The sequence below is a fragment of the Zonotrichia albicollis genome, chromosome 8 (genome assembly GCF_047830755.1).
Source record: "Zonotrichia albicollis isolate bZonAlb1 chromosome 8, bZonAlb1.hap1, whole genome shotgun sequence".
Taxonomy (NCBI): Eukaryota; Metazoa; Chordata; class Aves; order Passeriformes; family Passerellidae; genus Zonotrichia; species Zonotrichia albicollis.
Genome location: NC_133826.1, coordinates 27,702,879 through 27,730,545, shown reverse-complemented (window position 1 = coordinate 27,730,545; position 27,667 = coordinate 27,702,879). Strand labels below are relative to the sequence as shown.

Genomic DNA, 27,667 nt, shown 5'->3' with positions numbered 1-27,667 from the left:
TTTTTTTTTTTTTGCTATTATTTATTGTGGAAACCCCCCTTACACCAGACACTGTGCATCTGTTCAGGACCCCCCAGTGCTTTGCTGTACCCTCCAAGGGGGGACTTGCTTGGTTTCCACCTACAAACTGCCTAAAGCACAACAGCTTTTTCATAGATCTTACTTGGCCAGAGATTTAATAGATTTAATAGTATTTGTCACCAATTATTAATCTTACCACTTCTTCTTACTAATGAAAAAGAAATATATTTCCATTAGTCTCATAATCCCCATGAATTCTCTTCTGAAGCCTTTCTCCCCACTAACCTTGTCAATTGTGTAAGTTTTTATAAATGCTTCTGCTATGAAGCATTTATAAGCATTCTCCTTATCAGCTCTATCTCTGTACTGTGGGTTTAAATTACATTAATTACATTTCTTTGCTTTCAGATACATGTTTGTGGGTGTAGGTATAATCTAGGAGTAGCCCTGACAGGTAGTTTCTTGTCTTGTTGTGCAAATGGTTCCTTGGAAAGAAAATACAAAAAATTGCAAAAAAAAACTTGACAGAAGTTTTGTTTTCTATCTCGTGCCTCTTTGGCAGTACTTGATATTCCCACCAGAAGGAATGGGAAGATTAATGGCCTTGTTCTGTAGCTGTTACAGCTTAAGGACACAGACAGGACTTTGGAGCATGTGGTACACAGCTGGAAAAGTATCACATTAAATTCTTGGCTCACAAACCCTTTTTCAGGCCCAAAGTAAAGGCAGAAGTCACCAACATGATACACATTTGGCAGCTGCTCCAAATTGATCAGGAAAGGTGAGAAACTCTGGTCTGTTCCTGGAGCTATTGACTCCTTCCCTGCACCTCAAGGATATCCTTTCCCCTCTCAGTGATGATGCAAAGTTTAGAAAACCCCAACTTTCCTTCTCACCTGGTATTTTACCTTGGACACTTCATAAAGGTTTCCAGGATCTCAGGAAGGGCTTGTGTAAAAGTTTCTCCCCACACACCCAACCAAGATCTCTCCTCTACCATCCTGTGACCATGCCTGGTGCCTCCAAGCCTGGGTCAGCCATGGCATTAATGTCTCCATCCCTCTCCCCTCCCTGTCCTTGGAAAGAAATACACAGCCCCACTCAGGACACAGCTGTGGGGAGAGGCAGCTTCAGCTTCCCTTCCTTCACCTCCTCTCCTGGGAAAGGTGGCTGCTGTGGAAACCCCACATATCTTACTCTGCTCCCAGTCCCATCCTCTGTGCCCTCTTGTAACTCCCCCCAAAACAGGCACCTCAGAGAAAAAAACAGGCCAAAGCCATTTCTTTTCCTGCCCTAACAGCAAAATATTTTTTAGCTGCTGTAATACAGTAGATTATAAACAGCTCTTGTACCTGACAGAACATGTACAGGTTAGATCATGGAACAGCTGGTGCCAGCTCCAGGGCTAATGATGGGGTGTCCCCTGTCACAGGCAGGGACAGAACACCGAGGCTGGGGTGTCTCCTGTCACAGGCAGGGACAGGCCACCACGACTGGGGTGTCCCCTGTCACAGGCAGGGACATCCCACCAAGGCATGAAAACCCCAGGATGCGTTTTGATGGAGCAACATTGATTTTCATCAGGTTATTGAGCAAGAAGCTGCAGCTGTACTGGCTGCCATTCCAAAGCTGGAGGCTTCCCACCTCACAGCTCAGGGAGTTACCATGGAAGCAAGCTGCACAGTTCTTATGTTGGAAAGAACCACAGAAAACAGAATATATTATATTACATTATATTAAGAGCTTGTAAAGGGCAGGTTGGGAACCTTCACATCCTCACCACTGACCAGAACGTTGCACTGTTCTGGTCAAGTGCTCTGGCACTTGCAGTCTAAGAAACTCAAACGTGGTGTAATTGACTTTTAATTAAATAAGCAATGTGCAAAAGACTTAGTATTTCCCCTCCAGCACTCTTGAGAAAAATGAAAATAAGCCCACATTTAAAAGCAATTAAAAAACCCCACAAAATTGAAAGTAAACCAAATTGTTAATGCCCTGACAGCATGGTTGCCAGATGCCTTGATCTACAAGGCTGAAAACCTCAACTTGTCAAAACTAAGACTAGTTCCAACAGCTGAGCATCCCTTTCCGGTTGCCTTTAGCTTGCCAGATGCTCAAGCCCTCAGGCTTCAAACAGTGACGATGCTGACACAGTAAATGCTGATATTCCTTCTGGGCACACAACAGCGCCAGGTGTGAGGGAAACACCAAAACAGGGCACAAAGTGCCATCCTTTGGTCTCTTTTTGAAAACACTGAAACTGTATCAAGACCTGCCATGGGTTTCAAGATAGCAAACCAAGTCCCAAATCCATCCCACCCTCTTTGAGTGCAGTAACCTCTGTAAGTGTTCTGAGCACCAAACAAAAAAGAATTGGACTGAATCTCAACCTGTTCTTTGTCATCCTGTACAGGTGACAAAGCTGTTTGGCCAAAAGTTTTTTTTTTTTGTATTTTTGACTGTTTTCTCAATAGTTGTTCCAGAACTCCTCTTCTCTCCTCCCACAAAAGGTATGGTGAAAGATTTCAGATTACTCAGTCTGAATGATGATAAAGTAATCCATTTAATTCTCAGGATTTTATATATGAATACTGTAAAATTTGAGCATATAGTTCCTCTGAAATTACTTCAACGGTTTCATCAAACAATTTTTTGCAGGAAGTGTTGTCAGAGGAGAACCTCACACAAAAACACTATTTGGCAAATTTGACCTGGTACAATGTCCTTTCTCAAGAGCACGATTCCTTCCTACTGAAGACTTGGAGGAGTTGAAGAATTCCCTAGCTTTCATGAAATTACTTCTGACTGAACTCAGTGAAAGCAGAAACCCAAAGGAGAGTGTGAAGTGGCTTGGGAGACAAGTCCACCAATGGTCCCAATACTGCTGGTATGAAATACCCAGGGCTGTAGGTAGTAAGGATATGCTGTTCTCCATTGGCAGTTTCTGACAACATTTGAGTAATTCTAACATATTTGTCACCAAAGTTCTGGTGTCTCTATCAAGTGGCCCTTTTCACCACAGTTAAGGTGTGTCCATCAGGTGACCCTGTCTCCAATAATGGGAACTACAGTTCCAGTCCAACTGGAGTGATCTGTCCCCAGGCACTCTGCAAGCTCCCTGCTCTGTTTAGCACCTGACAGAACAAGGCAGCTGAAGGAACTCTGACAGATTCATTGCTGTGGAAACACCAAACTCACACAGGGTCCCTGTCTTTATTGGTGTGGGTGGGAGGATGTGCTACCTCCTCACCAAGAGGGCAGTACCCAGGAGGCTGATCTCCACCTGAAGCCCCCTCTGGTGTCAGGGCAGACACAGGCAGGTGACAAAGCAGCTCTGGGCCAATCCCCAGCAGCATTAAAACTTCTCCAGTACACATGGACAAGGTGTGCTGGCACAATGAACTGCACATGGCCATTTCAAACAAGATCATGCTCTGTACCTGTAAAGTTGATCCCATTTTCTTAGAGTTTGGTCATATTATTTCAAGTTTTTCTTAGTAAAGAAACCCTTAAGAACCTGTGTACCTTAAAGCACCTGCCAAATCAAAGCAAAAGCTCTTTTACAAGTTAATCATGTTAAAAGAACTGATTACCTAGAACAGGAGAAAGGAAGAACAAGAAGAAAAAGAACTCCTCAAGTCACAAGGGCCTTCAGAGAACAAAAATGCTGTAAGGCAGTTGGAACTAAATGAATACAGAGAAACATTTTTGGTGTAAAAAGTCATATAAAGACTGCACACACCATGCCCTGCTTCTGAACCTGCCTCAGCACGGTGACAATCCCTCTTCCTCTGCCCATTTATATCTGTTGGCATACACAGGATGCAGCTTGAAGCCAGCCAGGAAACCTTTGGCCATCTTCAGAGCAAGGAGGTAAACACCCTGTGGCTCTGCCACTTGTGCATGTCACAGTGGCAGGCAGGAGCATGAAGAACAGAAGTTTTGTAGACATCCCATTACCAAAAAGGAGAAAAAAAATTGCAAATGATGGCTAAGAAAGATGGACGGATACCAACAATGAGCTACCAGCAAATCTGACTAGCTTGCCTCTTGTCCAGAAAAGCAGCAACTTGGGGGGGATCCCTGGATGAGTAGGATTCCAGTAGACTCCACCTTCAGCTCAATGTTTCACTGGCATGGAAATGGCTCAAAGTGGGACAGCATGTTATAGATGCTGCCTTTGAAGTCTGTTGCAATCCAGGTCAACTGGTTTGCTCCAGCAATGTTTAAAAAAATTACAGTTTCTCCCCAATAATGAAGAGGCCCAACTTCCCTTAGAAAAAGTCTGTAGTAAGTTAGATCATTGGTCCAAGTACTTGAAGGACACCTCTGTTTTTCTGTGATGTCATGGCCAGAGCACCCCATTTTCACATCTTCACAAGACAGGACCATGAGCGTGGCTTTAAATAGTCCAGGAATGTGGGCTGCAAAACATGGAGAGGCAGTAGATTAGTCACAAGCCCACAGCACCAGCTGTGGTACAAGCTGCTGAAATCAAGCTTCTCTAACAGGAAAGATCAAACCACATTTCTGCACCCTAAAACCCTGCTCTTGCCTTCACTAAGCAGGTGACAAAGTGTAAGTGCAGCCATAAGTTCTGTTACATCAGGCAAACACTGTGCCTAGTAGCCTGCTGTATCAAGAAGGCAAGTAATTAATGATGGCAAACTCTTAACTGAGGAGAATCAAACTTAAAATAGAGGCTGCCAAAGGATACCTCTGGTTAAAACTGAAATCACCTGGGACAGCAAGAAGTTCTGTCTAGAATAGAATCTGGTACCAAGAAAATGAGTTAGAGAAAACAGCACCTAAACCCCAAACTATCTACAGGTAACCACTTCTCACCACCACCCACTCTAGCCTGGGAGAGGCACAACAGGCACAGTTTTTGTGGGCCTTCTACAAAATTTTTCCTCACTTCACTGGCCAAATGCTGCAGTTCCATTGCCACACCCTAAATGAGGTCTGACATATTCTCAGAAATGGGGTAGCACCACCCTCAGTTCCAAGCACTGAAATCCTACCAAGCACAGAAGGACCATTACTGACCACACTTCTGCTAGGCAGCTCTAGGCTAAATAACTCCTCAAGAATGGATGTAGCACACTGCCAGAAAGGCTCATGCCCTTTAACTTCCACTCTTCCTGCACAGCAAGACAGGACAGCCGCTCCCAGAGCTGTTATCCAGGGGAACAAGCAGGCACTCACGTTTTCCACGGGGCAGTACTGGCGGGCGTACCACTCCTGGCTGTAGAGGCAGATGATGACTCCTTGGCCCAGGAACAGGGAGGTCCACATGATCACATTCCAGAAGGGCCCTTTCCGACTGTCATTCAGAGTGAAGTTGAAGACCACTGAAAAGGAGAGGAATGAGAAGAATTATTCAAAAACAAACTGAAGATTCAAGAATCAAAGATCACCTGATTTTACTGGGATCTTCCTCTCTTTTCACTTCATCTCTGGATCAACAAGGCTACTGCATGAAAATCTGATTATGCTTGGCAATAGAGCAAATACTCTGAGCTGATTCTCACATTTACTTCCAGTAACTTTGCCAACAAGCTGTGTGCCTCTGGGGAATCAACATTATTTCTCTTACACTGGTCACCAAGGCATGGCAGAGGTGGCCTAGAGTTTATTAGAGCCCTCTAAAACACAAAGAAATCCAAGAGCTCTGACTTCTAAATGGGCTCTTCTGTTAGATTACACTCTTTTCTGACCCAGAGATGGGGTAGCAGAGGTGTTTTAAAAACTTTTATTCTATTTTCAGTCTCATGAGAAGGGTGAGACAAAACAGATATTATAATTCATGCCATCATAAATCCATTTCCCACACTCTTCCTCACTGCAGTAGTGAACTAACTAATAGTTTCCTTATACTGTGAACAGGGGAAGACTGACAAGCTGCTGACACACAGTGATCCAACTACAGCTTGGCAAAGAGGAAGCAGTGCTGTTAAACTCTGTGCAGTGTCACAGGAACAGCAGTGTATAACACAGATCCCTCTTCCTCATCACCAAGACCTTGATCATCTAAGCCCCAAGCTTCCAAATCCTCTGTGGGTACAGAAGTGTGGATCTCCTGAGCTGCAAAAATCCATTCACAAAGCTTGGACTCACAATTGCAACCCCTGGGCAACAATACTGTGTGTTAGTGCTGAGGGAACAGCTGGCATCATTATCAAAAGCACAAAGCATGCTTCTCTAAAAAAAGCCACAAACCCCACAGCCACTCCCACACTCTCCTCCTTGGAGCTTACCTCCAAAGCATGAAAACAGGCAGAAGAGAACTGGATAGAAGAAGCCAAAGCAGATGCTGAGGACATACTCGTGCACAGCAGCTGACACGGTGAAGACAGACAGCATGGCTGCTGCTCTGAACTTCTTCCCAAAAAACTGGGAGAGACAAGAATGCCAAGTATTAGGAGCTACTCTGCTGTGGTTTTTGTTTGGTTGTTGCAACACAGTGAATTTTCTTCCCTGAGCTAAGAAGGTTCTCCTCCAGCCAAGAGGCACGTGTGAAATGCCAAGTGCTTTACAGAGCACCTTGGGCTTTAGGTGTTTCTCTTCAGGTACATTTCTGCATTAGTGCTTGTGCTGAGCCCACTCATTAAATACCTCCCACAGCTCATGGAAACAGTGCAACATGGGTTCTGACTGCTCAGGCAGTCTCTGCATTCCTACATCTCAGCCCCACGTTAACGATGTGGAAATGAGTAATGGATCTCTCTAAAAGCACAGTGGCTCCCCACAACAGCTGACATGAAACATTTTTATGCCTCTAAACATTTTTATGCTTCTGCATCTTGACAAATGTACCGTTTTGCCCAGTAGTTGAATGTTTAATTAACAAAAGAATACATCAGCTTGTTACTCACCCAAAGGAAGTCCCTGTAGGCATAGTAATAGAGCCAGTCATGTACCACCACATTCCAGGTTCTGTAGTAGTTTGCATAGGATGTGGAATTCCACCAGTCCTGAAAGCACAATGGAAAGACTATAAATCTAATTAAACATAAAACATTCTAGAGGGCTTTTCTAGGATATCAAATTGAAATATATTCAGCAAAATAATACCAATTTGACCAAACTTTCCATCACACTTCCAACATTCTACTTGGAGTATCAAAGTCTGGTTTTACCCCAAACTGCAGTGGCTGATATGATGAAAGAACAAAAAGAAGGCTAATGGAGCTATTAGGTAGGTCTGTTGGCCGCTTCTGTTTGTGCACAGGGTATTTCACCTTAAAGCAACTCAGACTGCCAACAGAAACCAAATCTGTTCTACAGCACAGCTACAAACTTAAACCGTAACAGCATAAACCAAGGAAAATCCCATGGTTGCTTTGTTTGGTAAAACAATCTTCAGTTTCCTCCTTTTTTTTTTTTGTTTCATGATGACAATGACTTTCAGAAGCTTTATAAACTGCAGCTCCTGCTTCTCACCTTGTAGAACATCCTGTCTGCAAAGCGCAGCATCTCGGCAAACGCGTTCAGCCAACAGTGGAGGAACGCAAAGAACACCAGGAAGAGAATCAGGACACCTGGAAACAAGGGACAGCCACACCAGTTTGGCAGTGTTTGCTCTCAGCCACAAGCAAGAGCACCCAACACAGCCAAAAACTTTCTTATAGGCAGTGACAGAGATGAGCTCTACTCTTTTGTACATGTAGCACAACAATATTTCAGTTGCCATACTAGGCCCTGCTCTCCCCAGAAGGCAACAGCAAGGCTGCCCCAGAGCCTGCAGCTTGATTTGAAGAGTTAAATTCAAAGCTTTTCTTTTGTATTGCTGATTTTGAAGTTTTACCCCTTAATGCTGCAGTCTGCCCACAAGATCTCCTTTGTTGATCTCTGCCTGTCATGAATGCACCTCAAATGAAGCACTTCTCCCTTCCCCAAAGATGAAAGTAGTCACTCATGGATCTGGGCCTTACCTGGCAGGATGGAGTTGAAGATACAGAGGACCAGCCCTCGAAGGTTGAAGGTTTCCTGACTACTGTTGCGAAACAGAGGAATGCAGAGTCTCACAAAGATGTAGTAGGCATAGAAAAGTGAGCCAAGCACCTGGAACAAAAATGCCCCAAAACCTGGCTTCATAACAGGAACACACAATTAACACATCACCACTTGCCAGCTCTAGGAGAGAATGGCAGCTGCCAATACAAGCCAAAATAATTTATTTTACATTGCTGCCAATAAAGCTCCCCAAGGATCCAGGCAGAAAGAAAGCCACAGCAATCCCTGGAGTATGCTGAACAGCCAGCAGCAAAATCAACTTCTGTTTTCTACTACAGCAGCTGTCAGTTTTCCCCAGTCCTATCAACTCACAGGTTTTGACACAAAGAATCCATGCCACCACCAAAGTGGGGAAAATACCCTTGATCTGCATCCAAGGTAAGGGCAGAAATAATTGAAAAATCTTACTGTAGTCAAATCTAATATTAAAGCTTATTTTTATTTTATACCAAAGTTGACATTTACAGGCCAAAGCACCTCAGGCTTTCTCTGACTCATGAACTGATGTTGTGGATGTTGAGGTCAAAATGCCAATGTTGAAATACTTGGATGTAAGGCAGGTGCTGTCCTCCTCTTTGTCCAACAGCAAGCAGCCAAAGGCCTGTTCATGCTGCCTTTTTTTAATTCATTGTTTTGCTTTTTAAAACACAAATGCATTGTGTTACAGCAAAAGTTTCAGTCACACAAATCCATTACTTGGAAACACATCCACAAGAAGCTACTGGAGCTCATGGCCACAAATGTGAAGAATCAGTCAATCTTGAACTCAAATAAGCACTGGGGATTTGGACCCCAGGCCTCATTATTTCAAAATTGCTTTGAATAATTGCAGAGAACAAGCTGTGCCCTTGCACTACAACCAGAGTGAAGAAAGAGGGCATGGGTATTGATCTACACACAAGTTTTTTTTTAACTGTAAGCTTGTTTAAGCAAATATTTTAATTTTTTTTCTTTTTTTGGCACAACCGTTAGTGCAGCAAGATCACAGTTTGTTAGTCAATGAAAAGTATTCTTTATTGGTACGGCCATGCCAAGTGGAGTGATTTAATGCCAAAGACAGCTGTTGGGCAACACATCCTAGATGATCTCCAAGAGTGTATTCTGCAGAAAGCTGCACCACTCACCTGTGCAAATTTGGTAGCTACATAGCCCCATCTTATTGTGGGATTCCTAGAAGGAAGAACAGGATATCACAGTTAAATAGGACCTCAAAGCAGCAAGCCCCTCCCTTCAATTACTTGAAGGATTTTACAATTTTACTGACGTATTCTCTGGAAAAAAAATAGCTTCTGAATTCCAGAATTCTTAATCTCCTGACGCCCAAGGGACGTCTGCCCAAATTGTTGGTTCCCCACTTTCAACTACAGCAGAACTCCAGCAATTCCATAAATGGGAAGGTATCTGGAGGGCAGCACTGTACAGTTCTGTAGGAGGTGGGAATCACACAATCTGCAGACAGTTGTGTGAAGGACTGCTGATTTCACACAGCCAAAGTGTCACCCAGCAATGCACAGAAGAGTCTGGGAGTTCCCACTCATAAAGGCTTCAGCCTCAAACTCAGAGACAGGGCTGCTTATTAGCACCACATAAACACACAGGTTCCTATTGCAGGAACTGTCTATCACTACATGACCTGTAGCAAGTTCTTAATTAGTTCAACTTCAAGTGAGTTTCCCAAAGAAATAAAAGCAGAACTCCATGAGCAAGTTCTGCCCTTGCCAGCTTAACCACATCTTTGTGAAAGCTCCAACTCATAAATTGATCACACCCAGGGGTGCTTAATGTTGGCTTCAGTTTTCAGTCTGCTTTAGTGTTCTGTTGTTGCTCACATTACCTGGGATAGTTATCTCTGTAGATGAGGGTGGGAGCAAAGAGGAAGTACAGGTACTGAGAAATTCTGGGAATATGTACTGTGCCTGGGAAGAGGGGGAAATAAAAAACAAAAGCAATCTTTTTACTGACAGTTCCGTTTTACTGACAGTTCAGTCTCCCCCAAAAAACAGAACCTCACCTCAGACACCTCAGTCTGGAACTAAAACTACGGGATTTGCAGAGAATAAAACAAACTGGACCTTTCAGATGGTGTGCATGAAGGACAGTTAGCAACTGAGGGTAACCAAACAATCTGCTAACACCTTGGTATCACATTTCCTGTCCTATCAACACGTGGGTTCAGTCCAGTCAGCTCTAGCAGGCCTTGCTTAAAAGATCTTTTGTTCTATGATTGCTGTCATGTCAGCTACAGCACTGAGCTGGAGGTCTGCAGGCAACATCTAGACAACTTTTACTCCAAAAAGCAGAAATAGGGAATCCTGGAGAACAAAGATTTAAGATCCAGAGAGGACTTAGACATGAACTACAGTCTAACTCGTTGTCTAATACAACTGAAAACAAATGAAAAGGTTCAGGCTGAAATTATGATGCAAAACCTTCAACCTCCCCATCCAAAGTCACCAATTCAAATCCCACCTCACCAGCTCACAGCAATGGAAGGAAAGCTAGAGCTGGCTATAAAAAATGGAGCAGGGCAAGTTACTCACCAGACTTGTCCTTCACTGAGGACAGGACTCGGGGTACGTTCTCCCGGATGAAGGAATGAGCCTTCATAACAAGACGAACCTGCAAGGCCAAGAGAAGAGCAGCTCAGTGCTTTCATTTTCACAGCCTTCCAGTGAAGCCTGGATCCAGCATTTTACAGCAACACCTTCAGCATCTTGGTTTCTTTCCCATTTACAAGCAAAGGGCTGCTTCCTCCACCCACAAGCCTGTTTAGCCGACATGAACACCAAACTCTGCAAGGGGAAACATGCAGCAGCAACTACAGCTCAGGAGAGTCAAAACACATCTCATCTACACTTGCAGGACCACCACATCCACAAGGACTGTGAATAACACCAGCAAGTCACTAATCAGCCAACATTAACTTCAAATGGAAGGGAAACCCCTCTCCATTTCAGCAGGCCAGGATGTTTCAGAGTCTAGGTGTGTCCTTGAAGTTACGTGTGTGGAACAGCAATTATCACTACCTGGGTATAAGGTGGTGCTCCACATAAACAGTCCACAACTGTCAAGCAGGTTTTTCTTTTAATTTTGTTTTAATACTGAAGAACCAAAAGTAGGGCCAGTACAAAGTTAATTTTTAAAACTCATCCCTGACCATCCTTATTTTAACCTGATGGACTGACCAGACCTCCACTCTTGCACTTTTCTGTTTCTCCCCACAAAAAAAATTCCACTTCCAAACAAGTCCTGATTACAGAGACAAGACACTTGCTTCTTGAGAACAGAAATACCAACAGGAATCACTTCCTGACCATATACTTGCCTTTTTGGGTTTTGTTTTTTAAAGAGGAACATGACAGCTTCCTTGTGGACTATGGCACAACATGTTCTTAAAATTGGTTTTAAGCACTTAGGCATCCACAAGACAACCAGAAACAAATGGAATTTCAGTAAAACACACAGTAAAATCTTAAATATTGGGTAAAAACCCACAAATGGTTTCCAGGTCAAAATGAAGTCTATTCTCTACTCTTTCTTATTAGACTTGCTGCATGTAACTGTCCTCAAGTCTCAGAGATGCTGCATCCACAGCCTTGGCTTAATTTAATGAATAAAAACAACATTTGACTTCTTTCCACTTTGACAATAAAATGCAATTCAATGTATCCTAGGGTCCAGAGGATGCAGGGTAGGGACTCACCTGCTCCAGGATTACAATGAAGCGGGAAGCTGGAGGCAGGGCATAGGCTACAGCAACATAGGTTGGTCCAAACCCAAGCCCAGCTATTTGGAAGAGTGTGAACAGCATCCCATAGAAGAAAGAGTGCATTGCACGATGGGAGGAACTGGAATAGCCTTGGGCCCACCACACAAAAAGGTTGTATGGAACAACTACTGTGGCACTGAACATGCACAGCCAAGTACAGAAGACAACTGGGAACTTCCCAAAAACGAAGACCAGGAGATCAAATCCAAGGACCAGCCTAGAAGGCACAAGGAAAGAGACATTTTTTGAGCGTCCATTCTTTGATTAGAAATACTTCTACTCCACTAAGTGGCCACAAAACACAAAGCTTCCAGATCATAACTGGTTGACAGTCTGGATAGAAGTGACCATGGCAGTTTCAGCTCAGGGCTGTCTGTGGCAGCTTCAAGGGACCACACTCAAGTATCCCAGAAACTAAGAGAAGGACTGATGCCATCAGTGCTGGCAGGCACAGCTTACCTTCAAATCCCACAGGGTTTAAGCACATCTCTAAGATCAGCATGTGCTTTAAGAGCAGGCTCAAGCTCATCCCTCCCAAGAACAAGCACGTGACTGAACAATCCACTGCTGGACGAGGGTCCACCAGAGCTTTTGGGGAACACCCCCAGGACATCATCACTACTGCACTGGAACTCAGCTTTTCCCAGGGGTTTAAGCCTAAAGAGGCTTTTCCCCTGTCTCTATAGTCATGGGGTATTTTAACATCCAGCACTCAAAGCTAGTTTAATCCTTTTCTGTGGGCATTCCACACATATTCAGTTTAGAAGTTCTCCAAAAGGATCAGGGTCATTAGAAGGTCAGTCCAAATAAGAGCAACTGGTGTGCACCAGGTGCTTTAGTCCATTAATCAAGCTTAAAACATAAGGACATAAACAAAAGGTTGATCAACTTCACTGCCTCTCACACTTCCTCAGAGCTTACTCCTATAATAAGCTCTTCTAAACTAAGACCAGAAGACAACAGAACAGAATACACCAACAAAAGTTATTCCTTTTCAGGAGGCTCAATTGCAAACTGGATCCAAATTATCTAGCTAAGACCACAGATATTATTTTTAAAGTAGTAAGGGTATCCAGCCCTAGCTGATTTTAAGGTAAATACCCATTATCCCTCAATGTCCATACACAAGTAAGTTATGATCAGCTAAACAACATTCAATAGCACACAAGCCTGTTCTTATACCCAGACTAAAGGGACAATGATTATAAACAAGATACAGTTCTGGTTTTGTACACTGAAGAGCAGATAATCAGCAAGATAAACATGTAATCCTACTTGTGTACATGAGATACAGCTTGCCAAAATATTATTTAAGCAACAAGTGAGGAAAGCAGTCTTTCACAATCTTAATTCACAACTGGCTACCTGCAAAGCATTATCTTAGCAGAGGCTCTGCCAACATCCTTGAGATTTTTCCCCAGGAAAAACAAAGTTCTATTTTTATTTGAGTACAAGTACAATGTTCCAGAACTGTCATTTTTAAACAGAGGAAGGACTGCTGAAGTATTTAATTTTTTTTTTTAAGCAGAGTCCTTCTTCAAGCAACACAAGCAGCTAAAAGCTGCTGTCTCATTAAAGATACTCAACCAAAGCATTCCACATTCCCTTTTGCCAGCCTTGTGATGAACTAAGCACGTGAGGCTGAGCTGTGAGGCCACAACTCTCCTGAAACACATCAGTTAGCAGTGTTTTCCTAATATCCAGATTTGCAATTTGGAATGGTCATACCCTCTCGACAGGAACTCCAGCACATATTGTAAGTATGCCAACTTAAAATCTACGCTTGCAGCAACACCCCAAGGAGGATTCCCCCTTCTTTCTGCACCATTCTGCAGTTTCATGTGCCTCTGGCACTCTGGAAGAGCTATTCCCAGCCCTCATCCCTGTCTTTCCAAGGCATCCTTACCTTCCTTCATCAATGAAGTCTACTAGAAGAGTACTGAGGATGAAGACGATGAGAAGGGCGATGAACATGTGGTAGATTGTCGTGATGTGACTCACTTCAAACAGCTCACTGAGGGAGACACCAGAGTTAAGGTACAGCTGGGGTGCCACAGACACAGACACTTCCCCAGCTTACCCTCAGACAAAGGATAATTAGCCACGATCCCAGTGGTACTGAGATGGCTGTAATTAAGGTTGATATTTGCAAGATGTAGTACAGATATTTTAGGAAGAGAGAAGCTTGAACAGATTAATCCCCATGGATTGGAACATAAGACTGTGGGTGGTGGCAGGGAAAGTACCTCAAAGTACAGGCTCATTAGCTTGCTATCAAGGGTATTTGCAGTGAATTTGATGAAATTACTTTGATGAAGTTAAGTTACTCACTCCAAGAGGGACCTCCTGGCAGTAAAGATTTTCCCGTGTTCTGGAGGGGCCCTCGAATTCCTGCAAGCAAAGAATATTTGTTTGACATTTGAGCCAAAAAAGGAAATAAAGCTTCCATGAAACACAACCTTGTTATAGCAACAGCTTAAAAGGAACTTACTTAGCTTTGTGCAGTTCCTTCTCTGCACAGGAAGCTGGGAAAAGGGAGGCTGCAGATGAGGAATCCAGGAGTGCCGATTTTGCCACCAAGCTGTTCACAAACTCTGTGAAGTGACTGTCCACCTCCTTCATGAAAGCTGGCTTCAGTTGCTGACAGAGTAAAAAACACAGCAGCAAACTGTTAACTTGCTGGATACATTTTCATAAAATCTTTATATTCCTTTTTATCCTGGAGCAGGACAGAGCAAGGCATCAAGAAAACATTTCTGTATCGTGTACCAACAATTGGAGCCTACTTGGATAACCTGGGCCAGTTCACACACCTCAGGCCAGAGGACTTTGATTAACATTTATCTTCTCCATCAGATTCAACACAGAATTGCTCTGGCCTTTTAGAAGACTCATCAGAGTCCTGAGAATTTAGTTCCTTAATGTTTAACCCTCAAAATGGGGAGCCAAGTGATGAAGCAGAGCTGAGAGCCAACCCCTGATCTCCTGAACACTCTGCCAGCCAGCCATCACCTTCAGCATAGGCAAAAGGCAAGTCTCAAGAAATTATTTAAAATCTAATTGCACATTATGTTTTGTTTTCTTAATGCAAGTGCTTACTAGCACGTTTGTCTGACCATCCTTTGCCTGGGATTTTTCCAGTTTGCCTCCAGATTCAAGGTGCAAGTCTTCCTACATGACATCCCAGATCAGAATTCCCAACTTCTATTTACTTTCTCATCTTGAAGGTTGAAAAGGGAAAGAAACCTATTTTCAAGGAGCTTTCTGCAGGAGAGAGGGTTGTGTGGAGACCTCACAGCACCTGCCAAAGTCTGCAGGGGACCTACAGGGAAGTTGGAGGACTCTTCATGAGGAACTGCAGTGACAGGACAAGGGATGATGGCTTCAAACTGGCAGAGGGTAAGTTTAAATCAGATATTTGGAAAAAAATCTTCCCTGTGAGGTGGTGAGGCCCTGGCACAGGGTGCCCAGAGAAGCTGTGGCTGCCCCTGGATCCCTGGAAGTGCCCATGCTAAACAAAGCATTATTCATTTCCATCAAAAAATATGTATTTTTTGAGTAGTGTCTCCCCATTTTTAGCCTAATCTCTCCTCAAGTGAGGCTTTAGCAATGATATTTCCTTAAAGTACCTCTTCCCTTTGGCTGGCACTCTGCTGAGATTGCCTCCTCCTAACACAGCCCTCCAGGGCTGATACCAGCACGTGCATGTTTGCATTGGGAGAGCAGGACATGAGTTCTTAAAGGATTAAATCAAATACAAAGCAGAGTACAGACCCTACAGTAATTGTAACTAACTGTAATTACAAACCAAAAACCCTTGAAAGAATGCTATGCCATCAAAAGCAGAAGTTAGCCAATAATAAAAAATTGATGGCAAATTAGAAAGTTGAGGGAAGTAACCCTTTACTTATAAAGCTGCAACAGTTCCCCAGAACTTTACTCATTCTAACAGATTTAGTAATTTTTGGCACTGGCACCTGACAGCCCTGATCTAGTGAAGAACACACCATTCTCAGCTCCTTTTGGAATAAATAAAGGACTGGACTTTCAGACTGCAGATGCTTGAGTAACTCCCAGCTCAGCTCCTACAAATCCCATTTCACCAGGCTTTTCACAAGTCAAGCATCTGCCCTGAAGTTAGATACCCATCACAGAAAAGGCAAACTGCAATCCAAGCCTCTGTTCAGTGGCTCCCACAACAAAAGGGCCCAGCACTCCAAGAATTCCCAGGTATTTTTTTTCCCACAGCCTTGAGACAACTGAAATAAATCTGCAAGCTGCATAACTCAAAGTTTAAAATCTGAACTTTGTGTTTTGGGAGAAAATTCAGCAATTAAAACACCACTGATTTTCTAGGATTCTCTTTGTGGGTAAGAAAACTTTCTATGAATCGTGTCTCAAAGCTGGTAACCAGAAAATAAACAAAAGGAACAAGAGACACTCCTGGAGAAAGAAATCCAAGGTCAAGTTGTCCCCTTGCAAGCAGCTAGTGCTCCCTGGAACTTCCAAAGCTACTTGTGCTTCTCCTGCAAACACCCACTGCCAACAGTGATTAGCAACGACTGCTCTGTCTGCAGAGAAGTTACCAGGCTTGATCTCCTGTTCTCAGGAAGGATAAACAGGATAATACAACATCCAAAATAAAATTCTGAGCTGACTGCCCCTCTAAAGGGCTGAATTTAAGGAGTTTCAGCAAAAAAAAACCCACCAGCACACCTTTTGCAGAAGGCTATTTAAATACACCTTAGTTATGCCTGTTATAAATGCCACACCACCTAAAAAGGTAGGGAGAAAAAGGAAAAAAACAGTGAAACAGGAAAATATCTCAAAGGTGCAAGGTATTTTTCTCTGTCTTCTAACTATCCACTCCCTACTATTCATGTCAAGCTGGCACAATTAGATTACTTCAGCTTTACCACAGAATTTTCTGCAATAAAATGATGCAAGAGTGCAGGGCAATTTGCCCTGAAGAACACGGGTGCCACAAAACAATGGTTAACAAGGAGGGTGCAGTTCATCCTTAGCCAATTTCATTTCATTTGGGCATAAATCACCTTAATATAACTTAAGACAAAGGCAGCCCACACAGATGCAGATGGTGCCAGAAACACGCAGTGCTATTTTCTATGAGGACATTGTTCACTGACTAAAAGAATGAGACCAGAGCTCAGGAAGGTCATCTGCACAGACAGGGCAGCAGCAGCTGTGGGGTGCAGGCTCCATGCTGCCCTTTATTCAATGGACAGCAGGGCACAGAGCATTTTAAAGGCTCAATATGCAAGCAGGCTGGCTAATCATCACACTGCCAAAAGTTAGTGGTAAGACAATTTCCATTTTATTGACAGGTTTCAAAGTTCATTCTTATCTTTGGACTTCAACCTATTGGGGTCAAATCAGACAGAACCCCATTACATAAGATCATCCCTCTTGTGCTAAGTGGGACAGAGAAAGAGGGCTGGGGAAAAGTCACTGCACTCAATCTAGGACTGAATAGGGCTATTTGTGTTCCAGGACTAGTGACTGTCCAAAAGACTTCCAGGGTCAATTGTCCTGCTCCCCACCACAAGCAAGTATTGTGCTTACCTCAGCTTCTGCTATGAGCTGCATTTTCCTCGTTATCACGTGGTCCACATCAACCCAGCCTAAGGAAGGAAAGCAAATATTCAGTCTTTTTTTGTTGCATGTCTGAAACCACAAAAGCACAGCACACAGTAGTTCAGACACCAATTTTTCAACAGCATTTCTGACTTCTAATAGGGTCCCACTAAACTCAAATCAAAGCTGCAGGAAGTTCATAAACTGCAACCACATATTTTAGAACAACAGCACTGTAAGGCAGTCAACAGCTGAAAACATGCTAGATTTTATTTTTCATCAACAACTCTGCAAATATTCCCAAGGTCCCTAAACATATTCAGCCTTGAAGCAGCAATCAGAATGACCCTTAGAAGGTCATTTCCAAGTGTGCTGATTTTTTATCAGGGCTTTATCTTAAGCAGACATAAGCTTAGTTTGTCTGGAGGCCTCTGCATTGCCAACAGACAAGGCAGTCAGCCACAGCTATTAGTAAAAAACCATGATCAGCTCTAAGACAGGCTAAATGGCAATTTGGACAGTTATCCTGTGCTCAAACCTGGCTATTCCCACTGCTTTTATCCCCCTGGAGAAGTGCTAGGTATCCCTGTGACTGTACTCCTTAATTAAGTAAAGAGTCAGGTTTAACATGCCATCAATATAATCTGACTTTTGTCATTACTAACACCATTGGCCAATAGGTAAAGCCTCAAATGCCACCTTTCTTTCACATTAAAAACTACACATCTGAGATGCCTCTGTGACATCAAGAGGAACAACACCCACAGGTCAGACATTTCAGACTAGTTGTGTTTTAGGAGAAGCACCAGCTGATGTTTCACTTCTCCAATAACAACAACACAGAAGATAAAGTTACTTAAAACAGAGAGTCTTGCACATGAAGGAAAATCAAGATTGAAGCAGCAGCATCCACACCCCTAAAATACCAGTCAGAGTGAAAAGATAGCAGCAAACCTGGCCTTGTTCTTATCCTTTGGCATTTATAGCTGCAGCACCACCTTACACACCAACACACAGCCAGCATTACAACTTGCATGTTTCGTTTCTAAGACAACATTACCACTTTCAGAAAAAGAAGGTACTGAAGTGATTCCCTAATAAGATTCCAGAGCAGCATGAGCTATCAGATTTGCTGTAGAGGTGCCAAAGTTGTGCTGCTGTGAGACAAGAAAACAGACTGAGAGCACTAGCACAGTGCATAACGTGGCCTCTACACACAAAGCAGTTTCATTTTCAGAGGAGGAAATGCTTCTGTGCTGCTCAGGAGCCTGTCAGCTTGTTTGAGCAACTGGCTTTAAGTATTTTAGGTAGGCCTGCTTGAGAGGTGACTCCAATTCCAGTACTGGAAGAGAGTACAACACCACAAGGAACTTTATCTTCAGTGCAGCTAAGATCAGCTGTTAGCATTAATTCCCCTTCCCAACAATCAACCAGGAATTTTGGTTTTTGTCTGTCTGCAGGAATTTTGGTTTTTTCCTATCTGCTACACAAGCTGTAGATTAAGGACAGACCAGCAACAACTGCCTATCACTTAGCAGACTTCTGATGTAACAACAAACAAGGAAACTGCTTAACACCAGTGATTTTGGCTGCATCCAAGATCCACTTTTACAAAAATAGAACTCCTGGTTGCTAAGCATCTCACCTCCACGACAAAAATAAAAAACAACCAAACACCTCAGCATTTAAGCTCATTGTGCTGTTACATTTGCAGAACAACAGCAGTTTGGAAAACAATTTGAGAAGAATGTAAGATACCAGTGACCCACTCACCTCATGCACTTTGCTGGTCTCAAATAGATTCACCTCCCAATATATAAAAAAAAAATAGTTTCACAAGCAGCAGAACTGTATCTCCTTCAGATATTCTCAGGGGCTCTACTCCCTCACTGTGCCACTCCACAATTGTATTCCTGGCCCACTCCTTCTATTAGTACTATGGGAAGAACTACCTTGTGCTGACCTGCTAGAAAGCAGAACAGAGCTGCTGAGCTCGAAGAACAACTAACCTTTCCCTTCAAAAAACTAAGAATTTGTGTCCCTTACCCAGCTGCCAATCTTCAAGATGATATCAAGTTTGCTTGAAGCCACCCAACAACAACCAAAGAGAACAGTACACATGGGAGTAAAGGAATAGCATTATCTCCTTTTAAAGATAAGCTAAAAATAAAATAACCAGTTCTTGGACCATATATTTCCTGTCAGATCTTGCCTTTGAAGCCCCAGTCATTAAAAACTCACATTAAAAACTACCCAGGCACAGCTCACTTTGGAAATAAAACACCCTTGCAGACTACAAGGCCTTAAAACTGGGTATAGCTTTACATATACCAAATGTCCAGCTTTAATGGCTGTACAAGAAATGAGGACAATCTCTGACCTGCTGATGCTGTAATTGCTAAATTGGAATTTCAAGTGTCCTCCTGTCACTCTAGTTGGCCTCATACTAGTGTGCATGCAGAGAAAAGATTAGAAATAGGTTTTAAAATCAAGATCTCCATGGCTTCAGTCAGAGCAACTCATAGGACAAAGTAAACTCACCTGTGAGATTGTCTCTCTCAACACAAAATCTTCTGTAGCAGAAAACTCACCCCAAACCAACCCATTCTGCTGTATTGCATCACCCCATAAACCCAGCAGTGTCACAAGGCAGATACCAGGGAAAAAGCACATCATCTTTAATCACTCAACTTCCCTTGCACAAGACACCACTTATGTTCTGTCAGGTCACTGGAGAAGAGATTCATCACGTGATTTTGAGTCTAAAAGGAAATTTGCACTGCTGAGAAGTCCAAATCTTCACTTTCTTTTGACCCTGCAAAGGAAGCCTGGATCCCTCTGTATCACTTTGGGATTGCAACAGCATTATAGAAAAATGGACTCAAGGCTGCACAATACAAGGAAGCATATCTTTGCATTTAAAAGAAGTTGAGTTATGCCTTAAGAAGACAAAAAATATATTTAAAGTCATGAGAAAGTTGTCTTGAAGACTGGTATCAAACAGTGGCCAATTTCAGAGGAGGCTTAAGCAGGGCTTGCTTTGGAAGAGCTTTGTTCACAGGGAGAAATTTTTTTAATGGTCTTTGGTTCCCTTCCCATCAGCAAGGACATTAACAAGATCTTTAGAGGCCCACTGGTCTTGAGCTTGATCCTTTTAGAATGTGACTCCTCTGTACAGACTAAATTCCAAGCAGGTTCCAAAGTCAGAAGAAAAAAAATCACAGAACAATTTAATTGTAAGCTTTGTTTCTCTTTGAAAACCAAGCCAATAAAAAAAATCACCTGAAGATTGAGAAAGCTTCTTAATTGTTGAGAAGTTGAGCAACTAAAATTTCACAAGATTGACAAAGTGCCTCTTCTAAAGGATCTTCTTGTCCCTTTTTCAACCCACTCTTGCACATCTTACAGATAAGTGACATTTGAAATGGGTAGAGCAGAGAATCACTCACATGATGTTGGGGCTGCAGCCTGGGATCCAAAATAAACCAGCTTTGTCATTTCTTGATAAGACAACTTCCCATTCAAGAAGTTAAAGCAACAGAAGAAGAAGGATTTCATTATTGTCAGTCACCTGGATTTAAAGGCTCCCTCTCCAAAAACACTGAAGATGTTATCAGAAGCAAAGCAATATTAAAGCCAATCTAGTTCAGGGCTACTGTAAAGAGGGGAGGAGTTCCATATTGCTACAATACAACACACATTAATAATTCGAGCTAATGAGCCTTAATTCTTACTTATGGTAATTTATTTGGCCACTCAGCAATTAGAGGCAAGTTATGAGTAGACTCAGATGATCTGTTTAAAGAATTCACAGGCCACAGGTCACTGCACTGCTGGGCAAGCATTTAGCTTAAAAATTTAGTTCTGCAGGGACATGGAACCCAAACAGCCTCTCCACTAGGAAAATCAGCATTCTCTGTATTATGCACCATGTCCCAGGCTCTTCACAAGACACTGCTGAGCCTTCACCCAAACCACAGGTTCCAAAACATGACAGCCCCTAGAATGATGAGAATCCACCTAGACAAAACAGCTTTTTGATCTATCTCTCAGAAACACATCCCAGATACTCGATTCAAGCAGCTGAATCCACAATAAGCAGCCTGTTGAAACACTGAACACTCATTGCTGTGAGTCATACAGCAAAGGCTGAATCTCTTTGCAAATTGCTCCCCCTTGGAGAGCTCTGTCCTCCTCCATCCCTCTGCAGGCACACAATTTGTGCATCACCATGAACTTTTGCACCAGGGATGATCAATAGTAACCTCACTGAAGATAACAGCCCTTTTCTAAGATCAGCATTACCAGCCAGGCTTACTCACAGCAAACAGATATGCCACCAGCTTGTTTGCAGATCAGCCTCCAGAGACACTTCCAGCCCTTGCCTGATATCTGGGCAAACAAGAACAGATTCCAAATCCACCTTTTTACTGCTCTGAACACGCTATCTGAGCATTTTAGAGGCACTCATGTGCACACTTATGATCCATGTCCTCTCTAGCCTTTTAAGATGTGTCCATTCCAGGTGACTGGTACAGTCTGATACCAATATCCCATTAGGCAGAGCAGTTTTCTGTTTCTTTATGTATCTCCTGCTGAAAACATATAAGACTAATCTTATTAAGGAAGCCTGGCTTTTGACAGGGGATTATTGCCACCTAGATCATCTGCTGACTCTAAGCCAAGACCAAATTAGTTGTTTAATTACAACTCTGGAGCTAATTCAAGGAAGAGAAATGATGTAGAAGACTGAAGTTCAGCTACGCTATCAAAGTGAAATTGCAGGCTGAATAATTACAAGATAGAAACAAATTAAGGCACAGAAGAAATCTTCTGGCAATCTCCAAGTTATGAGTATTTCCACACTTCTATAAAATTGGGTATACCTGAGTAAAAACTATTTGAATCTTAGAACCCAAACAATGTGACAGTCTTCAAAAGCACTGCAGAACCAAGAAAAAAAATAACCTCAACTGTACAAAAAGAAGAGTCAGACCTACTGTAGCTCTAAAGCCAATACATGTATTAAAATTATCCCTCTAAGCAATTTCAGATCAGCCAAAGGATTTGACTTTTAATAAAGAAAGGATTAAGGGCCCAAAAGTTTCTGTAGACTTCTGGAAAAAAGTCAGCTGGCCCTTGACACCTCCACTCTTACTGTACAAAGCAGATTGTGTTTGCTATAACCAGAGAGGATCAAGGGTGGGTAATCACGTTAAAGGTTTAGTTTTTCTATGGCAATAACTGCCACAAACATGCTACATATTCACTTCTGTACATTCTTGGCCTGGCTAGAAGCCCTTGATTGCAAACAAAAATGCATTTTGTCTAAAATTCCTCACAACACCCAGCATGAGCTTGTTACAATACAAAAAAGCTGTTGCCAGACAGCAGACCATTAGCCTCACAGTGCCTTTGTGCCCATCAGCACTAATGCCTTAGAAACAGCTATTCAGGAGAGAATGGCCAGGACAAAAGAAAGAGAAAAAACATCTATGCCCGCTTCTCCTGAGAAATCCTCCCACCTCAGCCATGAAAGTCCTACCTAGTTACACAGGCACCCTGGAGTACCTGAAGAGGCCACTGTCTGCAACTCAGCAACACTTCAGCTTCATAAACCTTCAACCTTCGGGTCACAGAGCTGCTGATTCAACTCCCCTGTTCAGAGGAATTCCTGACCAGAGGGATGCATCTTTCTCCCATGCCTCAAGGCATCAGATTCATTCCTCCTACCTCCCTGGGTTACTCCTGTTGTCACCAACCCTGAGCTAAGAAACACTTTGTGACACCTCTGCTCAACTGGCAGCAACCTTGGCAGACGAGATGCGCTCAGGTCTTGACTAACCAGGATTCCTCCCTGCTGTCCTTCAGTGCAGTTTGTGTGGGAATTAAACCACACTGCACTGTTCCAAGCCAACCCACCAGGCACATGGACACTTGCAAGAGATCAACCCCAAGATGTTGGTTTGCTCCACACTCACAGCATCTCATCTGCAGTGAGGTTTTGTCACATCTCAGAGGTGTTAAAATGAACGGCCTGTAAAGACAGACACACCCACCCATCAAGTCCTAATTATCACTGCTCTATTTATTACTTACCCTTCATTTATTACAATTAAGGAGTTTCCACACATGAAAAGGTTAAAGTGGTAGAACTCTACTCCCAAGCCCAGCATCACTGGATTCCAGTAGCCACCAACTCCCTGCAATTTCCTAATACAGCCCCATTTGATCCAGTAAAATTATGTGCCACCAAAATCTTAAAATCACAGTTCTCCAAGCAGTTTGTAGGATGGCTTTCTCTCCAATGCATTTTATTTTTGATAAGAAATCTCACTTGCCCTAAACTTAAACATGTTCCAACTTCCATTTCAGTTGAAAGAAGTACTATTGAAATTGTGATGAGATCCAGAAGCATATCAGTGGGAATTATCTCCTTGAGTCACTGGCACCAGGATTTTGGATTTTGTACTCACATGGCACATTGTGATAACCTACTTTAGCTTTTTGCTTAGTCTATCTCACAAAGAAAAAGGAAACAAGCTGCAGTTTCATCTCTAACCTCCTTATCATGGGCTGGAATATGGTCCAGCATAAACCAGGAATTACAGAGGGTCACACTCACAGTGCCACACAACTGTCCCTGCAACCCAAGGGACAGGGCAGGGCAGCTTTGACCCTTCCACAAAGCCAACTTTAGGCCACATAACTTTTAAGGTGACCACAAAACAAATGAACAGACACAGCAGTGCATTGTTCAGTTTTCTGGCAGCCAAGATTTAGTCGGAATGAAAGGGAGCTCTCCTGACATGAAGGGAATCCCTGAGTGCACCCTACCTCCACCTGTCAGGTGGACACAGCACCTTAGCCTGATGTGTTAAAGACCATTTTCTTCCACCTTGAGAAGCCACATACTTAAAGGTTGTAAAGGAAGTGAGATGAAGTCCCAAAACAGCATTTACCAGGATTACTCAAAAGTGTTGCCAGGAGGCATTTGCACCATTTACAGCACTAATGAATCTCTTCCTCCTGTGACAGCTAATGACTGCTTTAGATCCCTGCAAGCACTGCAGTGCACAGCTCCTGAGGGAAAGCTCTGCAGGACAGCACCCCAAACAACCCACACCTGCTGAAGGGGTGCAGCTGGGACCCAGGGAGCTCCATCTTCAGCCCTCCCACAGACAGAAAAACAGAAATGAAGGAGCAAAGAGGCACAGCCATGAGTAAAAAGGGCACCTTAAAGGAAATCACATGCCAGAGATGCAGCCAGTGCTGAGCCACTGAGTCTCACCATTGCTTGAGTTTTGAAAGGACCTCTCACTCTCAGGTCTCCTCTGTGTTTCTTCATTCTCAGGGGTCTTGGAGGCTGCAGTGGAGCCAGCCTGGCGCTTCCTTACACAATCATCACCTGCCATGGTTACCTAGCTAGATCAGAAAAAGAGAGAAATAATGAATGACAAAAATCTCATTTACTGTTCAAGAATATATTTACATAAAGTTGGACTTTCTTCCCTCCATTGTGAATTCGGAGCAAGGATGAAAGAACATCAGCACATGCTTGAATCAGTCATTTACTGTTGATCACGCTTCCTTTCCCTTACCACAAGGGGTACAGGAACAAAGTAACCAAGTAAGTTCCCCTACCAAAACATCTCCTTACATTACCCTCTTTTCTCTACAGATTTTAAAACTACTTAAAATAACTTAAGCTTTTACAAAATCTTTAAAATGACAAAAAGCCCTTACGATTCTTTCTGACAGCCAGGTGGACACCAAGACTTGTCTTCCACAAGCTGTGGCAGGTTTCCTTTGTGGAATCACCTGCAATATTTGAGCTGAGCCAAGCCCCTTCCTTGTCAAGTTCTCAGCTGCTGCTGCTAGAGCAGCTTCCTCAATGGATCCTTGTAGTTCTGCCTGACCAGACAATGGTTGTGTTGCAAACCAAGGAGAAACAGGAAGAGAATCAGGTTTGAACTACACCAGTTCCAATGACAAAGGTCACTGCTGGGGACAGAGCTGCCAGCAGGGAGCACCTGAAGCACCACATGCAGGTTGAAAACAGAATTTTCAGCTAATGAGAAATGGACAAAAAGACTCTGAATTGGTCACAAAGTGCTATCCTAGAACACTGTCCATAAAATTCATCTCAAGAACCTATTGGCAATGTAGCTACAACTAGGGACAATTTGCAGATTTTTTTCCAGAAAACCTCACAGGCATGTATGTAACCACATTTTCAAGCTTGATATATTTTTTCATCTTGGCACAAAGTGTGCAGCAGATGTGTTTAGCTGCTAGTGAACAGCATACGTGCACCAGCACATATGAGCTGTTACAGACAGGCCAGGAAAACTCAGGAACTGGTGAAAAAACAAATTAAGGATGGATTACCTCAGAATAAGGAGGCTGGCATGTCTGCAAAAGGGAAATAAAACTATGACCAGAGCTTTTCAGAACTCAACTTCCTGTGTTTGTCCCTCCAATAGGAGTCTCCTGTTCTCCTTTCAGACTACACAGCATACAGTGGAGAAAGACCAGCCGCCACCAAACCACAAATCAATAACTGGGCAAGTTTTCCAGCTCAAACAGAGGACCAGAAGTTTAACTCTTGTCTCAGGACACTTTTCAGCTCCTTCTTGAAGAGGTTAGGAAGGCATTCCTTCCTTACCCGTGCAAAGTAGTTTCAGCATCTAACTGAAAGCTTAACAGAAAGGAGTTAAAAATAACCAATCTCGGGATGGGGGGAAGGAAAAGTCATGTGCGGCATGAACTTTAAAACAATTAAAGAGTTAATAATTCAGATAGGCTAAGTATCACAGCACAGCCTTTTTCACACCGCAACACGAAATCTGCTAGGGAAAATCTCTGAAAACAAACATTTTCCTAGTGTAGTTCCCGTACGAACAGAGGTGCAGCATAACTGTACCTAAGCAATTATCAGCACATCAGAGCCTAAAGGACATCAGCCCTTCCCGCCCAGCTCTGCTAGAACCGAAACATTCAAGACACAATGCCAGGATAACTCCAAGACGTTCACCGCCCCCCTCACAAGAGGAAATCGCTCCTCACAATAGTAAACACTCTGAGGCCATCCACAACTGCAGATGAAGTTTGTAAAGCCACAAACCCATTAAGAGATTTCCGAGCAGAAACTCCCGGACTTCACTGGCACCTGATTTACGGTGCTCGCAAAGGGCTCAGAGACCTTGAGCTTCTTCGCCTTCCCTTTGGACAAACTGATAATTAATCAGAAGATGCCTTGGGAGAAAAGCAACACTTTACAGTTCATCTCTGCATTTCAAAAGGCTCGGTGAGGAACAGCTAAGAATCACGGAATGGTTTAGGCAGAAAGGGACCTTCAAGATCATCTCATTCCAAACCCCTGCATCCAATGCTAATCACACTAGACAACAACCTTATCCCAAAGAGTTTCATCTCTCTAAAGTTTTCCTTCGAAAACTCCTGGCCCTCGGGCATAGCCGCAACCCGCAGACCCCAACCCTCGGTCCCTGCAGAGCGAACAGGACAGCGACCAAAACAAAGTTAAGGTCACTCCACAAACCAAAGTTAAGGTCGCCCCACAGCTCATCCGCAAGGCGCACGACAGCCGGCAGGAAAAGGGTTTGAGGACACCGCTGGGAGCTGCCCAAAGCGCTGCCGAGGCAGCCCCTGCCCCGCTACCTCCCCGCACACCCCCGCGCCTCCGCCTAGCCCCAGCCCTAAACGGTTGCGGGAGCTGCTTTCCCCGGGGGCGGGGCGGCGCGGACACGTTCCCGTGGCCGGTGCCGCGGTCGGAGCGGCCGCCAGCCCGCGGAGCGTCACCTCAGGGGCGGCCGAGCCGCTGCTGCCGCCGCCTCCTCCGCCGTTCCGCTCCGCTCGTCCCCGCGCCCGCCGCCTCTTCCCGAGGCTCGCACACGTCACGGCGCAGGGGGCGGGGCGAGCGGCGGCACCGCCCTTTGGCCGAGGAGGCGGCTCCGCGGGGGCGGGGCGGGAGGCGCGCGCCGGGTGGGGGGATTGGGAGGGGAGGGCGGCACGTGAGGCGCACGTGGGGCGTGCCCCCCCCATTCCCCTCAGCTTCCCGCCTTTCCCCCCCTACCCCCTCCCGCCCCCTCAGGTATCGCCGCCTGCTCCCGGCGCTCCTCAGGCGGGAAGTTGAGTGAGGGAAGAGACGCCAAAAATGTGGTGATCCTGCGTTGAGGGTGAGGGAACACCAAGGTTGGTAAAAGCTCGCAATTCAAAGGGGCCGCAGTAATCAAAGTTGTA

The 27,667-nt window shown here is 43.9% G+C and overlaps 1 protein-coding gene across 3 annotated transcripts; it reads right to left on the bottom strand.

The window, feature by feature from the left end:
• Window positions 1-27,333, bottom strand: SOAT1 (sterol O-acyltransferase 1). Of its 3 annotated transcripts, none has more exons than XM_014269295.3 (16): window positions 27,227-27,333; window positions 24,696-24,829; window positions 17,393-17,451; window positions 14,301-14,449; window positions 14,141-14,200; window positions 13,716-13,823; window positions 11,744-12,026; window positions 10,581-10,659; window positions 9,875-9,956; window positions 9,165-9,210; window positions 7,959-8,088; window positions 7,468-7,565; window positions 6,900-6,998; window positions 6,282-6,417; window positions 5,230-5,375; window positions 1-4,445 (listed from the first exon to the last, which is right to left on the bottom strand). In XM_014269295.3, exons 2-16 carry the CDS (start codon window positions 24,817-24,819, stop codon window positions 4,389-4,391), a joined length of 1,656 nt encoding a protein of 551 aa, XP_014124770.1. In that variant the 5' UTR covers window positions 24,820-24,829; window positions 27,227-27,333; the 3' UTR covers window positions 1-4,388. The 3 variants fall into 3 exon arrangements, with proteins under 3 accessions (XP_014124770.1, XP_074402469.1, XP_074402470.1); XM_074546368.1 differs by having other exon boundaries at window positions 24,696-24,825; window positions 27,227-27,315; XM_074546369.1 differs by lacking the exon at window positions 27,227-27,333 and adding an exon at window positions 26,967-26,987.
• Window positions 27,334-27,667: the final 334 nt, after the last annotated feature.

What these genes read in the sequence shown, in the direction of transcription:
- SOAT1 (XM_014269295.3), bottom strand. Translation starts at nt 24,819, where the DNA reads ATGGCAGGTGATGATTGTGTAAGGAAGCGCCAGGCTGGCTCCACTGCA. An exon ending in GCCAGGAGGTCCCTCTTGGA is followed by an intron (nt 13,824 to 14,140) that starts GTGAGTAACTTA and finishes TGTCTCCCTCAG; the next exon opens with TGAGCTGTTTGAAGTGAGTC. An exon ending in CTTCAACTCCATCCTGCCAG is followed by an intron (nt 7,566 to 7,958) that starts GTAAGGCCCAGA and finishes CCTTGTTTCCAG; the next exon opens with GTGTCCTGATTCTCTTCCTG.